Here is a 16558-nt window from a genome sequence, read left to right on the forward strand (position 1 = left end):
AGAAAATAGAGTGTTATGGCAGTACAAAGGGATAGAGATTTACTAAGAACGATGGAGAACGAGTTTGGGGGGCTAGCTTATGCGCCACCTAGCACGAGGCGGATAGTTACAAATTGGCGCTCATAATAACGTCTGATACGCCAGGAATCAATTTGACGATTATATCACGAAGCACAAGGGATTGTTTAATTTATATTACTTTTATTCGTTCAAGCTTTCAGCCTGCCTGAAGGTACAGGTAATTTGTCTTTATTCTTATGGATTGTATGCATCCTTTGTGATCGACCAGTGATTACTTTGGTTTTGGTTTTACGTCACTCAATTGAAAACTGCTCTTAAACCTATAAGTTAATAAGTATATTATAGCGAGGTAGAAGTTATTATAAAGGTCCATGCTTCCATGTCCTCTCTCGAGTTTAGCACAAGTTCACTTGAAAAGACTTGTTCCTGTAAATAGCTTGTCATTCTGGTCAGAATTAAGTGACCACGTGTGAAATGGATTTGTTTGTTTGTTTGTTTGCTCGTTACTAAATTTTTTTACATTCAATTCATCGTCAACACAAGCAAACTAGTAATATCGAATTTGTATCCCATACTTATTTAATTTCCCTATCTAAATAATGAATATTTTCCGACATCTTCATAATTAAATCTCATTTTTGACATTGACACATTTCATTACGATATAACTTCAGCGCATTTCTGCAGATATTTAAATTCTTTATTTCTACAGAAAACCATGGTTCTTTAAACCAGGCTTATCCTAAGAATAACTTAATTTTCTGTTCTTGCATTTACACCAAAGCTGTTTAGCTCCACACGATTCAAAACTGTTTTAAAGACACGAACAATTAATTCAATTTAAGCCCATGGTAAAATAAGGGAATTAACCTTTTGTTTTTTCTTCAGAGCTTTGTAACTAAACAGGATTTAAATTAATTGTGAACCGACAAGGTATTAAATAGACCTCCCCCATTATTTTTTGATGATTCAAAAGTCACTATTTCATGTACTCAGTGAAGTCTGTAAGACCGGTGACCGGTAGAGACGACAGGCGCATCCCAAGTGATAAAGGAGATATCTTGCCGATAGGACTGCTGGGAACTGAGAAGTTCTCCGCCGCTGCCTTGGTGCGCACGCGCTTAATCTGACGTAATCGCTCGAGCCAGTTACAGCCATACGCGTCTGTTGGCCGCTTCTGACTTTGATGAATAACAGAAGCCATCTGAAAAAAGAAGAGTAGCCACGGTTAAAGGGTGTTGTAGCACAAAATGGACGCATCAGATCTACTGAAAACAAGTACAGTCAACTCTCGCCTTGCGGACACCCCGCTATTACGGACACTCGCTATTACGCACAAAATCCAGATCCCCGGCGAAAGAGGTTTGACTGGAAATAACTCCCGCTATTACGGACTCTCGCTATAACGGACACTTAACGACGCCCCAAGAGTGTCCGCTATAACGAGAGCTGACTGTATCTTGTGTTAAAAATAAACTACAAACCATTCACCTATGCAGACTCTAGGACTGTTTCTTCGTCTGTTTAAAATGTTTTCATTCTGTTCTGTTTTGTTTCCAAATCCCTTTTATGTATGTTTTTGTATTAATGATCATTAAGTGCACGCTTTTCGTAATTATGGCTTAAGGCTTGTCATCTCTTCCTTAGCACTCACTGGAGCAACAATAATGGATCCAAAACCGTGAACAAGGTGACGAAGAAAACCTGGTCATTGTTTTAAGCGGGATTGTTATCCCCCCCTACGCCTCCTTGCCCATCCCAACCCGGCACTCCCTACCTCTACTCCCTGCCCCTCACCCCCGTAACTGACACTTCCGATATGTATGTCAGTATCACAGGACAAATATCAGGACCCCATATATTCAATTTCATTAGTGGGGGTTGCCTGTTCCAGGCTCTCTGTAGTTGGGGAAGAGCGAAAAACACGGGCGGGCGAGGAAAAAACGAGGGGCTCTCCCCCAACTACCGAGAGCCTGGAACAGGCTATAGTGGAGGGCGCGCAGAAATAAGCTGGGCCCTTGGGCTCGCTTTCATCCGCGCAAATCCTCATAATCTACGTTTTAACGCGCGCGCGCGTTCCGATACATAATAACAAGTCATTACTCACATTAATATGTACGACAAGCTGCCTGACCAAGCGAGGAAGGTTGTTATCCGAGATGACTCTAGTCCCTGTGTCAGTGAGTAGATCCTTCAGCTCATCTTTGAATCTCACGGTCACCATGTTGGATGCGTTATCGAGCGGTTTAATCAAAACCTCAGCAAAATTGAACTGACCCTGAAGATGGAACAAGAAGTGTAAAAACGTGCGGATACATTGAGAGAACAATCATCTGTGATATTTCTTTTGCTGGAAAACGCTTTAAAGGGTCCTTTGAAGTTTGATTAAAAATTCTAGTAAATTCGTCTATGGAGAAATGACTCCGAAATAGATTTGACTGATGTCCACACAGCATGTTAAACGTCAAAATCACATCATTCCAGCGACAAGTTAGAAATTATAATAATGGCTGCCAGCCTTTACAAGAAGGTTTTTAAAGATGTTAATTTTTACTCCACAAACAACGACCGATGGGTGGCTCCTCAAACTGCTGTCAATCATGGTTAGGACGCCAACCGAACAGTGCAAAGTGACGTTATCTATAGGCCTCAATAGCAAATCGAGCTCGTCTTCACCAATCAGTATTCACCCGACTGCAGTCAAAACGTTCCTCAAATTCAACGCGCGAGACACACTTCGCATTATTCACGCACTATGAAAAAAAAACTTTCATAAAGAAATAAACTCATGATCTAGCCAAAACTATGATCGACAACGGCTTACTGAGCCAGCCGTTAATCGACATTTTATTCTCTTAGTTCGAATTATTTAGAAATGAAGCGCCAACTTACCTTAATTCTGCCAAACTTGACCGCCTGTTGTGAATCGTTGAATACAATGGTCACAAAGTCGTTACCAATGTGCATCTTTTTGGAGTTGCAGCCTGGGTCCGAGTCTCTGGTTGGCATCAACGTGGCCACATGGAAAATAACTGATAAAAGAAAAGCGACGCAAACCAATTTTTAGAGTGAAAAGAGAAAGAAAGAAGGTTCCTTGACTATACAAAATAATTAAAATGGTTCAAGAAAGCGCTTACATTTTCTTACTTATTTTGATAGTTTCCACTTTGCACATAACACTACATAAACAATTACCTCGCTTATCCCGCTTGCTCGCGGGCGATTAATTGAGCGCGCGAAGACAGACGTTTGTTTACTCAAACTAAAACGTTAGGCTGAAAAGTGCGAGCCACCACCTGAGAAACGAGCAAACTTTGTGAAACTGGCTATTCTTGAACGATAAGTTTTGGATCTTTTTTAACTTTTAAGTAATCTCTTCAGCTATACATTTCATTGGTTGCATTCCCTGTTCCCTAAGCAGTACTACAGCGAGGAAAAAGTGACAGAAAAAGCGATTCTCTAAAAAGAATATGTTTGTACCTTGACAAATATCATCCTGCCAGCTGTATGCAAATTCACCGTCGGCTCCATTCCTGTCCAGTCCCCCAGTGTATATCTCGGCAGGCGGACAATCTCTCAGCCGTACAAGCGTTCCGAGACCCGCGAGGAACTTCATGTAACGGGACGACCCGTAAACATTACGTAAAATCGCAGCCTCGTTATCGTGTTGCCCAGGACCGACATAGATGACGCCGATCTTGTGAGTATCATACGGAGGAATGCGGTCCAGACATTTGATGGCTCGTTCAATAACCTAATGAAGAAGACGAGAAACTATGTAACTATGTATTATGTTTGCTTGAATATTAGGCATTATAGTTCACCACTAAATTTTCTCCGATTCCGATTGGTTTAAATTGAACACGTGACGCGATAGTGCCCGTCCGCCGGAGGGCACTATCAGCCCATAGTGCCCTCCCGTGAAAAATGCCCGGATCGATAGTGCCCAGGCCCGTGACTGTTTTTTGTAAACAAGCTGCCTGCAGACAAAAAAACCCCAACCAGATTCACTGCATTTAGTGGGTTTCTTGTCTGGTTATGTTTCGTTTGTTAAATTTCGGCTTTCAATTGAGTTTTTTTATCCTGAAAAGTAAAAATAATTCACGATGCTCGTTTTTGTATGTGCGCGCGGAAGAAAATTTAGTGGTGAACAATAAAAAACAATAGAGTGTTTCTGTCCGGAACTATCGGTCTGATAGTTGCCCCTTGGAAATTTGATGTTCTTAAAACTAGCATATTTGCCCTCGAAGCTTCGCTTCTCGGGCTAATATTTGTTTTAAGAACATCAAATTTCCGCGGGGCAACTATCAGCCGATAGTTCCTCGACAGAAACACTCTATTGTTAAATTAGGATGAAATCAATTTCGATAATGATTTCGATTTAGATGGTCACACCATAGCATTTTTAATCACAGGCTTAAGAGTAAGAGCTACATTACAGGTCTCCAAAATTGACTCTGAGGTGAAGCAAACAACTTGAACCACGACACTGACAACTCACCTCGCCATCAGGAAGAGGCTGCGGCTTCTCGTGGACTGGACCCAAGAAGGACGCATGGTACAACTGCAAAAAGACAAAACAAGGGTCCAAGGGATACCTGAAGGACTCTGACGGGGTCACCAATATAGGAGGCTCTTTAGGTCCTGTATCCGAGAGGTCTCCGACCAATGGTGCTGGTCTAGATGACTTGCTTGTGGACTGAGGGGCTCCTCCGGGTCTGGATCGAGATGCCAGCCGCTTGGCAGACTCGCTTTTACCGAGTGTTGGCACTAGACAGGAAAGCACGAAGTGTAAGCTAAAATCATTTATTATAGCTCAAAAAATCGTCCTTTTAGACTTGCTCTTGTTTTCTAGGGCGCTTTCAACTAGTCACCCCGTCGCTTTTTTCTCAATAGATTTTCTTCAAATCGATGGAAACGCAAAATAATAGCTACTAAGGTAGCCAAACTGAAACATCAAATAGAAAATATTAAACCAAACTGCAACAATGACGGTTAAGACTGATATCAGATTACGAAAAAATAACTTAAAGATTTCGCCTAATTTTTGAAGAAGCACCATTCATGTAGTTCTTTTAAATACAACACGGAAAGCCATCTTTTGTTCAATGAAATTACCAATGGTATTGTGTACTGAAATATCATGCACGTCACTTCTTTACACACTTTATAGTAAAAAAAAAGCTTTGTCGCGATACACTTAGAACACAGTAAGAACTTTGTTACCATAGTTACCTTTAGGGAATGCGGGTGGTGAAGACAACTCCGGTGATGACGTACTTTTCTTCGGATCGCCGACGCTGTTCGTATAACCATGCCTATCCTCAGCTTCCTTGCTCTTCACGCTTCTTCCCTGGCGAGGAGAGGTAAATGGGGAATGCTCTGAATGATCCAAATCTCTTCTACTTCTAATTGGTGAACTGATACTTGAAGACTTCTTCAACTTGACTTTCTTAAGAGCCTGGGCACTAGGGCCCGGGTCTTGCGCATGTCCCCGTGGGGAACGTGGTGAGCGCGAGGGAATGTGGTGACTTCTGTTTGCGCCGGAATCGAGACTCGTAGTAAAATGTAATTTTTCCTGTTCAGTGAATACTCTGTCTAAAGCAAACTCAGGGCTTTCCCTTATCACCGGAGGCTCAACGTTGAGGGATTTTGGCCTCTCTGCTTTCTTGGCCGGGCTGACTGTACGATGTTGAGACGCTTCTGTTTCTGGAGTCTCCATCTTTTGGTGGTCTCCTGAAATCGAGAACAACGAGGATCAGTAATTTTTCTTAGAAGAGGGGGAAGGTGGAGAAAGGGGCAATACAGAACGCTCGTACCTCGGGGATCTGCAGGTAAACCCATGGGTATACCCTAACATAAGAAAATTAGGGTATCTAATCAAGGGGCTAGGGAAAAATTGTCTCCTCCATTTTATTCACCAATTTAAAGAGAACTTTGAGCAGTAACTTTGTCGTCTGGTAAATACTGAGTTATATTACTGAACTTGATCTGGGAAAGCCAATCACATGTCGCGCCCCTGGTATATGGGGAAATTGCGGCATAATGCGTACAGGCCAACCCTTAGAAAGTAAAAGTGAAGAATTGTAGTGTGAGTAGTTTTAGTTCGATTCCCTTCAGTGTTAGTTATTAGCTGTGATTGTCTTGGGCTGAGGTTCTGCTCTACAATTGGTAAACGTTTCTTACCAGTGTGGTCCGCACTGTCTTCAACATTGAGTGACTGTACACTCTCCTCGTCACTTGCAAGCTGCACAGAAAGGCAGATATCACCATAAACACTCCGACAACAACACAAAAACAATGAAGTCTTTTTCATGTAATATATCAAACGCAAGAGACAGTGTTTTATCGGCATATTCAAGCACCGAGAAGAGAGTTGAAAATACGACGCGCGGAGGAGTATTTTTGACGAAATTCGAGGTGTTTGGATAGCCGATGAAACACTGTCTCGAGTGTTTGATATATCTTCACAATCGAAACAAAAACTACGGAGTAGACAGAGAAATACAATTGTAAAAATCTAAGCTAATTAAGACCGGATATCCAAACCTCCTTCACGGTTTTGATTTTCTTTGTTTTAATTAGATGAATTATTAATCAACGGTTTACTGAAAAACTTCAATAGAAATATTAAAACTAAAGTTGTCCGTCGTTTCGATGTAGCTAATGTCAGCGATACAACGCTTTACCTTGAAAATGATGTTAGCTACATCGAAACGTCGGACAACTTTAGTTTGAATTATTAATCAGTTTAAGAAACTCAGAGATAAAATACTCTTCCCAAATAAGTTTTCATTTCAAATGACTGCCTTTTTCAGTCGAGCTATCTTACCCGGTACATCTCGGATGACGAGAGATATCTGGTTTCGTCTCTTCTCCTTTGTTCCAGGTGACTCAGTCCTGGGAGAGAGGAGACTGTGAAATGGTCAGCGGGGGAGACACCCAGTTCAGGCTGAAATGGAAACAGAAAAGAAATGAGAGAAGTGCTTGAGCCTTGCTAGATATTGCTAAGGCTAAACTGTGCATGAACTGCAAGGAGTTGACAGGACATTTGGCTACAACTCAAGTCCTTAAAAGGACTTGTTACACTGGGAAACTATCATACAACTTGTACCGCATCTCTTATTAACTGAGAGGAAAATTGCATAAAATGTTACACTCCTTGCTAGTAGAGTTGAATTTGACTTTCCACAACCGTTGTAATAGTAATTGTTGCGCAGTAGGTGACATGATGCAATGGAAGTGATGCAACTTGTTTCACGACTTTTGGAACACAATGTGAAGATAAAAGGAGTTTTACAGTCGGACGTGGATCTTCAATGGCATTTCCAGATTGTACGAAAATTGGATTCAAAAGAGCGTCCTTAACAAAATTAGTAACAGTAAGAAACGTACATCGTCGCAGCAAACTGTTATGATCACTGTAAAACAAGTGTATTTTTTTACCTTTTCAAAGTGCATCTGTTTTCTGGTCTTGCTGGGAGGGACATCTGTAAATTAAGGGAAAACGATCTTAAAATGAATTTCCTATTCATTGGCAGATGGATGGAACAAATGAAAAAAAACTGATAACGTTAACTTAAACAGAGCGGCTTGGAGAACAATAAATTACTTTACCCTCAGTTGGAGTGGTGTCCAAACTTCCAGCTACGTCAGAGCATTCCGACTCTCTCATCTGAAGTGCAAGAAGGACCAACGAAACAATACATTTCGTAGAATATTTGTTTAAAAATCAATGAGTGACAGCAGTTTCCATCATAGTTGTTAAGTGGTAAATCGTTCAAGTCAAATCTTATATAAAGGTCATGCAGTGACTATAGAATATCATTGACAGCTCCATTGTTAAGTTTAGTTGGAAATAATTTTTGTTATTAGAACAACATCAAACAGAAAGTAGATCCACACTAAAATGCTGCCTGCTCAAAAGGTACAAGGCATCGTGCTGTCAAAGCAGAAACCAGCAGACAGTTTCAAAACTCACCGTAAAAACATTAGGTCCCTTCCTAGGACTCCTGCTAAGAAGCCTGTCCCTTCCTTCAAAGAACTCAGAGTCCACGGACCCCGCAGGTGTGCTTGGTGGAGTGGACGTGCTTCCGGCTGGCGAGTAGAATAGGAGGGGGTCTAGCTGAGGAGGTCCAAGGGTATTTTCTCCATCAGTACTGTCAAGCTGCCAGCCAGGAATAGGGAGGGATTTTTCATGTGCTATTGACAAAAGAAAAAGGAACGTTAGGAAATTGAGAGTTCTATGACACAGGGATGCCCAGCTGGAGAAACAAGTTTCATTTTTTCGACTTTTTTTCCTTGTTTACAAGCGAAAGTAGGAGAATAGCAGTTATGTGGGACAAAATTTGGAACCACATTCTTGTTAACTCTCAAGGGACTTTTTAATTTTTTTTTGTTAATCCATAGCCTTGTAGAAGTCTTCGGAGGGTTACCGATTGTTATCATCCAACCAAAAACTAGCGAGAACACGTGCACTCCTAAAGATGTCTTGTCCGCAAAGTGCCATGGAAATACGTCAAGTTAATGAGCAACATCTCTGACAGATTCCGTTAATTAATACTGTCGAAATTCTCATCAAATAAAGGACTTTTTACCGAATAAACGTAAGACAAATGGAAAAGTAAATGCTTATAATTAGAAGTGACTTGTGATCAAACTTCTTATACACGGCCCACGGAGAGGGGGAGGGGAAACTCCCTCGCATGATAAATATTGGAACGCCTCAATAGATAGCATATGGTGGGAGTGGGGATTTCTGCCTTTTAATGGACATTGCTGTTTAGGTGGGGTTAATGTTAGTATTTTTGTTGTTTTTTTGCGGTTTCTTCCCGAAATATGGATCTTCGGCTTGACCACAACCGTAACAAAGAACACCCAGTAACTAAAGGAATCACTAATTCCATAAAATGAAAGTTCCCATGGATATACTGAATGACAAACCTGTGTCATACGATGTGACTCCACCCATCCCCTCTGGGGTTTTGATTCGTTGCACCATGTCAACAATAACAGAGCCACTATCCGTACTGGTGCTCAGGACCTCTCCGTGCTTTTCACTATGTGGAGATAAAACTAAACAGAAAAGAAAAAAAGCTTAAAGGGACTGTGTCACGGCTGAGTTAGTTTATGTTATTAAGAAACTCACTTTTTGAAAAGAAATTACTTCTCTGGATCTAAATGACAAAACCACAGTTTCGTTGCAACCAAAAGTGTCTCCTGGGCATTATAATTCAAAGTTACAAGCAAACAAGATTAACTTTGAAAACTGTTCAGCCCAACAACATTTCAAAAACCCATATCGTAATCCGTTTAAATCTTCGTCACTTTTGGGCATCCGTACCTCCTTTTGTATTTGCTGTGTTATTCAAATGTCCCTTCACTGTTTTGAGAAGTTATTTTTATTTTTCGCTGAATTTGATGCTCATTCCCCATGCCTAAATTTTACTAAAATCCCTGACACAGTCCCATTAATTTAACAAACATCAGCAGATCCACAGGAGACTGAATAAAAGCGATGTATGATATGATCTGATCACTGCCTTCATTGCAAGACTCGTTCCACTTATAATAACACTTTCCAAAGAAAAGTGGTCCTGGACATTAGACTTGCTACCACGTACAGTTGGCCCGTCGAAATATTATTCCACTACTGACGTATAAACACTACTTCTTTCTAAACGACCTCTTTGGCTTGTTGTTTGTTCGGTTCAAAAGACATTCATGTAAACTGAACAAAGCGAACAATCCACCGACAAGTATGAACATGAAAATATACTACACATGGTGCCAGATTAAGAAAACAATTTTCTTAGCTTTAAATCAGCACAAATTTTGTAACATCAAAAGCGTTTTCGAACAAGACACTAAATCATTTGAGGAAAATCTGGGAAGGGGAAAAAGAAAGTAGAATACTGTCATTGAGTTGAAAATGTTTACTGAAATTACTATAAAAAGAGTTTCCAGGTGGTAAAAAAAAAAACAACAACTCACAGTCACCAATTTGAGGATCGTCCACAACAGCAGTACTGACGTCACCATCCAAACATGGTGACGTAGCCCTATTCTGAATGCGCATGATCCAAGAGATATTTCCGCTGGGTCGACGGATAAAGATTTCGGCCCAACCTTGGCACACACACTGACAGTTCTGTGGATTGATAGGAACAAACGGCTCGCTGTGCCGTCGGTCAGAAACAGTGCTGCTGCGAATCTCTTTTGTCTTTGGAGTATCGGGCTTCACGGATCCCTCGCTGCTGCTCTGCTCTGCTGCGTCATGTGTTTGGTCACTGGAAGTCTGGGAAGCAGAATCCTCTGTCGAACCATCTGATGCAATGTTCCTCTGTTTGACATTTGTATCAGCTTTTGACTTTTCTTTGTGTGTAACATTCGTAGTCCTTTGTCTCAGTGCCAGACAGTTGTCACACACGCCATCCAGCCCAATGTACGTACCAGAAGTGGTTATCGTCACAATAGTGTTAGCGATCATCCAGGTCCGTGAGTGACCATTGGCCAGCATGAACTCCACAGCTTTAGTCCTACATTTTGAATGTAATATATTTAAAACTCGATCGTGTTAATTTTTTGGATGTAGAAAATCTTACTGCAAGTGTCACTGTACGCTTATACAGTCGAAGCTCTCTTAACGGACACTCTCGTAAGCGGACAGCACTTCTTACGGCCGCCTTGTTTGAAACCCCGATGTAACTCCCATACAAACTCTGTATTTTTACATTCTCGTAAGCGGACATTCCCGTAAGCGGCCGCGGACACTTTCTGAGATTACGACTTAGACTTTTTCGTTGTTTTTAAGCTCCCGTAAGCGGACAACCCAAAGAAAATCCTGTTAACAACCTCTGTATCTTGATTTTCTATCAATCAACTTCACATCGCCGTTCGTCACAATGATTTACAGTAATTACAGTTCCATATTTCAGAGCTTGTTTTGTCGTCATCCACGTTCGTCCGGTTATTGTAAGCTGGGCAAGCTCCCGTAAGCGGCCATATATCTCCCACACCTCTAGTGGCCGCTTACGAGAACCATTCTCGTAAGCGGTCAGCTCCAGTTACGGACACTTTTTTCGCGTCCCGAGGGTGTCCGCTTACGAGAGCTTCGACTGTACCTGACTGTATTCTAACTATATCGGTGTTTTTGGAGGTAAGATTTTATAAAGTAGTATGGCGTGTTTTCGCTGGGCATAAGCACAAGCGTGGACAAGCCATGCAAAGACAACATAAGAAGAACAAGATAAGCCTGTTCGTTCTTCTTAGATATTGGTGCTTGTGCTTATGCTTGTACTTACGCCCAGTGAAAACTACATCGACAGGGACAATGTTGACAGTTACAGGAAATGGAACTTGTTAATAAACAGTGCTCGAATAATTTGGTTATTCGCCAGTTAGTTCATAAATAACTGTTGCACAGAGAATCAATTGGCCTTGACAGTGTGTAATGGATACAAAAGAAATTGTGGGAGACGCAGTGACCAGCAGGACTCTGAATCCAGTGAGGATAGGTTCGAGCTTAGCCGAGATCTTTGTGTTTTGTTGCTGGCCAGGAAACTCACAGGCTTCTTTACTCAGCAAGCATCTAACTCAAGTGAAGCAGAGGTACTCTTAGACAGTATCTGTCTGAACCTACTGATTCTTCCGATCATCATCATCGTCATCATCATCATCATCATCATCATCATCATCATCAACTTTATTTTAGCTCGAATTTCAGAGTAGCTTGACAAGCTAATATTTCCGGGAACAAAATATTTGATAACGAAATATTTTAATAATCCGTATGATTGGAACATACTTTAGCCTTACTACAAGACAATCACAAGAGTGTCACAATTCTGACCTGTTCGGCTGTGACATACAAGGAGCAAATGTGTATCTGGCCATCATGTCCATACACACTTCACTCATCTCGGAATGCAGCTCGCACGCAGCGTCAGTCTCCTTGTGAACAACGGGCGAATTAGACCGATGAAGGACCTGGGGTGAGGGCTGATTGGTGCAGCTTCCACTACGGGATCTGGATGCTGCTAAAGCAGGGCTGTCTGGTCTAGAGTCATAACGCTCCGGGATTATAGCACTTGATTTAAGACCCTATAACAAAAAGAATGACCTTAGAGGTTTCGCTTGGTTTCAAAATGATAAATTAAAAAAATCTACTTGGCTAATGTTATCACCTTCGAAGTATTGATTTGAGTTGTATTTCTATGTTCAAAGCGCCTCTAAAATGACATTTTTGACTTTGGAGTGGTTCTAATTGTGTTCATGGCCTTAGACGGGCAATTGTTACATATGACCGAGCAATTCCCATCTATACAGGTTTCTACGTCATATAACCCCCACACTCAATCACTTGGCTTGGAAAAATTTTTGACAACAAAATTCTTACAAATTCAGGTTCAAACGAACTTAACTTAAAATTTTGTACTTCAGGTTTCTAATTAACATGCCATTTCGTATGCATAGGGGCATCTGATTGAGCTCTGATGTCAAGTCTCTCTCTCTCACCTTGCTCACAAATCCAACAAATGCTTTGCGGTAAGCCACACGTGATCGCACGAACCACGCGGCGATCACGTGATAGGCAAGTGTCACGGTGTACTGAGAATATCTGTGGCGAAAGAAATGTGAATTTAAAACGAGGCTTTAATGTTCCAAACATTGAAGATCATTATAAAACCTTTGTAACCCATATCTAAGAAATTCCATGCTGCAATACCGTAATAATTCGATTTAGCGCCCTCCTTCCAATAAGCGCCCCCTTCCGAAAAAGCGCGCCCTTTCGAATGTGTTTTTGTCAATAAGCGCCCCCATTTTTATAAGCCCCCCTATTCTAATAAGAACCCCATTGTGGATAATTGCCCCTACTGAGGTCATCGACGTCGAATAGATAAATTCGTAAAATGGATATTTACTGCTAAAATGAACAATTCTTTTAAAAGTAACTGAACTTTCAACAATTTGTTACTATTACAGTTTCTGTTGTTGTTAGTTGTTGTAATATTTATTAAAGTTTTGTTTTGAACATTTGGTTGTTTCTCAAAAAATTAAATAAGCGTCCTGTCCCGAATAAGCACCCAGTCTCAAATAAGCACCCTCCCGAGGTGCCAAAAGTAAATAAGCGCCCCGGGCGCTAAATCGAATCATCACGGTAAATGCCTTGCCAATTTAAACACGAACCCAAGCCAACGTCCTTGAATAGTCCTCACTTACAAATGAACCGTCGACAGATAACTATTATTTTCGCATGTATATGCTTCACAAAATCTCTTTTGCTAATGGTTATTTGTAGAATACTGTTCTACAAAACCAAACAATTTCGAATGGGATTCTTACGATCTAGTTACGATTTTGTTGTGTCCATACTGGAAACCCAACGATAATCCAGAAATGAAGAACAAACTACTCCAGTCGGCAAGCTAACTTCCAAAGTCCACCGACCTTATGTGACATCCGGCACAAATAGCAATTGAGTATAGAGCGATTTTCACTTGAGTGTCGAAAGTAATTTGCGTTTACTTTTGTTTTGCATTACTACGCTCAATGATTGGCTTAAAAATCTCGCGCCAATTTCTCAACCAATCAGAAGTAAAACAAAAACCAATCGCAAGTAAAACCAAAACCAATCGTAACTTGCTCGCTCAATTTTTTTCCGCGCTTCGTGTAATTGCTTCGAGTTTTGATTGGACAATGGGTTGCTCTACGTCCTTTGTTATTTGCCAGAGTAGTTACTTTGGTTTTGATTTTACGACACTCAATCGAAAACTGCTCTAATGGACAATGCAAACCCTGACAAATAGAATTTAAAATAATGAAATCGCTTACTTAAAAGGATCAGTGTAAGGCAGACAAATGGCGAACACGCTTTTGTACTGACTGTCCTGGAAACTAGCGTACAAATGAGGCAAGTGAACCAAGCCTGTCAAAACAAACAAACAAACAAACAGACTTACAAGTATCCATGAATTGCAACCATCATGTTTAAGCTTAAAGAGGCTGGGTCGCGTTTTGTGCGTCTATGTGTGTGTGTATTTCTTACCATGTCAAAGTTCAAATTGGGACCACATAAGAGTAATGCCTCACAGTTTTCATTTCTATGGTCACATATAAGGCTTCTACCGCCACCTCCGTTGAACTTGGGTTGGACTCGAGATCGAGCAGTCCGGGTTCAAGGACTGGCTGGGGTTTTTGTGTTGTGGGCAGTGCATGGGCCAGTTAAGTTTGAGTGCGGACCTTCCTTTGGATTTGAAAATGCAAAATGTTTGCACTTCCTTAGTATTCAATGTAGTGTACTATAGTTAAACCTCTTTACTCAGGGCTACGTTAACTATCACACGTAAGAAGGTAATAAGACTCACCTGAGAGAAACTCTAGCATAGGTGCTGCCATGGAAACCGTAGCAGAAATCTGAGTCAGCCGGACTAAAAGGGCTGGCAGAAGACTGAGAACAAGAGGAAAAAATCAAACAGAAAACAGAAAAGTGAAACTTGAATTTTTGATAAAGTAACATAAAAAAACACCTGAGAGAAACTAGTAAAATTATTCTATAGTAACGGAAAGCAAAACATGAAAAAAGAAAGAATACCGTTTACACAGGAGAGAAACTAGTAAAATTATTCTATTGTAACGGAAAGCAAAACATGAAAAAAGAAAGAATACCGGTTACTACTGGTCAATATGCGTAGGTAAGTGTTTCTATACACGGCCCACGTTTACATAAGCTACATCCGTCTACTAGGTGGCTGTGTGGCATTGGTATACAGCGCCTTGTTACCATCTCAAGCGTGAAAACCCTGAAATATCGCTCTAGATTTAGAATGGTCTGGTGAGGAAGATCGCTCCCTACCCTCCCTTCCCTTACCCCTAGCCCTTACCCTCCCCCTCTCGTTCCCCAGTGTTTCCTTTCCATCCCCAAGCAAGGGACTACTGACAGTGGTGTATTTATATAGTGTCTCGTGACTGGCTCACCTTTTCATCACTGCCTGCATTTCCATGGTACACAGAGTCAATGACGAAACACACAGGACAGCACACTTGGTTACTAAACCCAGTTCTAACGTCTTCACTAACTCAAACTACGAGAGACCAAGCAGTAAATGTTATCTATTAAAAAAAAACGTTATGAATGTGTTTCATAAGAAGTGAGAGCAATTCATTACGGGCAACTGATTAAAAACTATTTTCTGGAAGACAGACAACAAATAAGTTATCTTTCCAATTACAACTTCTACTCCTCAAGGGTTAAACTTCTTAATCCCAGATTTAAGAGCGCTCAAACAACCCAGAATTCTGTTATTTGCTTCAACAAAGGATTAACCCTCGGATATTTAAGTTTGGATTGTCTCGACAAATGGCAGGAACCTATTAGGAAGTGAGGATGGCTAACAATAGCACGGATGTAAATTGATATATCATTGATTACAATACAGACAAAGGCAAAACACAAGCCTTACCTGTCGCCCTCTGTCCAAGCTGGAGTGATATGTAGCAAGAACTGTTAAAACCTGTAAGTAAAGAATCAATTTGACCTAGATTAGTGCGATTTTTTACTTGAGTGTCGAAAGTAATTCGCGTTTACTTTGGTTTTGCATTTCTACGTTTTGTGATTGGTTTAAAAAAAACTCCCGCCACTTTCTCATCCAATCAGAGCTAAACCCGAAACCAATCGTGACTCGCTGGGGACGTTTTCCCGCGCTTCGCGCCAGCTTCATGCTTCGAATTTTGATTGGATCATTGGATTATTTGTGTCCTCTGTAACTGGGCAAAGTGATTTAGAGTAATTATCTTGCTTTTGGTTTTACAACTCTCAATTGAAAACTGCTCTAGCACATGTCTCAGCGGGAAATAAATAACTCATGAATTATAACGGCTGTGCCCTCCATAACATGGGAAATATATAGCCCAGTTATCCACTTCAGCCAATGCAATCGCACGAAATTATCAGTTTATTCGATATCTGTTGGCATCTTACTGGTATGCGTCTACATACCGTATGCTGTGCGGTTTAAGAGTCTTTAGGAGCTGATACTCACTGGAAATATCAAAGCTTGTAATCCTGCTCTGCCAACACCGTGAGGAACACGACGCAGATCAATGATACATGAAGGGTCTGAAACCTGTGGATCGAATAACACATTCATGGATAAGTGATGCGAAAACTACTCAATCGTAAGAGAACTGAAATGACAGATTCTCTGTATTTTTCGCCAATAAATTCAACAGGGCATAGGACAAAAAGGCTCTGGTCACTTCAGGGAAAACATCTTGGCGTAAAAGACTCAGACTTACCATGTGGCAGAGTACTGCTGTCATGGTGTTCAAGGCAGGATTGGCTGACAGAATAAGGCTCTTATTTTGTAGGACCTCGGGTAGTGCAATCAAAACATGCTCCAGTACTGTCCAGTCCCACTCCTGCAAAATAACCAGTCGCGGAAAGAATATAACACACTTTGCGGAGCTTTCAACTAACATAAAGATTATGCTCTCGCATTTTTAAAACTCGTGAGTTTTCTGTAAATGCTACCAGTTA

General features: G+C 41.0%; 1 protein-coding gene across 1 annotated transcript in view; it reads right to left on the reverse strand.

Annotated features, from left to right (window-relative positions):
- Positions 1-181: 181 nt before the first annotated feature.
- The window catches only part of LOC144631543 (tuberin-like), a 59701-nt gene continuing 43324 nt past the window's right edge, over positions 182-16558 (reverse strand). Inside the window, exons 22-42 of the mRNA XM_078489989.1 lie at positions 16318-16440; positions 16062-16145; positions 15483-15533; positions 14998-15104; positions 14388-14470; positions 13855-13948; positions 12538-12640; positions 11873-12123; positions 10015-10559; positions 8965-9096; positions 8003-8223; positions 7639-7696; positions 7468-7511; positions 6854-6973; positions 6208-6268; positions 5257-5757; positions 4523-4791; positions 3502-3775; positions 2914-3053; positions 2129-2299; positions 182-1225 (exon numbers count right to left, since the gene is read on the reverse strand). Coding sequence (XP_078346115.1) covers positions 1001-1225; positions 2129-2299; positions 2914-3053; positions 3502-3775; positions 4523-4791; positions 5257-5757; positions 6208-6268; positions 6854-6973; positions 7468-7511; positions 7639-7696; positions 8003-8223; positions 8965-9096; positions 10015-10559; positions 11873-12123; positions 12538-12640; positions 13855-13948; positions 14388-14470; positions 14998-15104; positions 15483-15533; positions 16062-16145; positions 16318-16440 — 3657 coding nt within the window. The 3' untranslated portion in view covers positions 182-1000. The remainder of the gene's footprint in view (positions 1226-2128; positions 2300-2913; positions 3054-3501; positions 3776-4522; positions 4792-5256; positions 5758-6207; positions 6269-6853; positions 6974-7467; positions 7512-7638; positions 7697-8002; positions 8224-8964; positions 9097-10014; positions 10560-11872; positions 12124-12537; positions 12641-13854; positions 13949-14387; positions 14471-14997; positions 15105-15482; positions 15534-16061; positions 16146-16317; positions 16441-16558) is intronic.

The sequence above is a fragment of the Oculina patagonica genome, chromosome 12, assembly GCF_052425735.1.
Source record: "Oculina patagonica isolate OP01 chromosome 12, crgOcupat, whole genome shotgun sequence".
NCBI classification, from domain to species: domain Eukaryota; kingdom Metazoa; phylum Cnidaria; class Anthozoa; order Scleractinia; family Oculinidae; genus Oculina; species Oculina patagonica.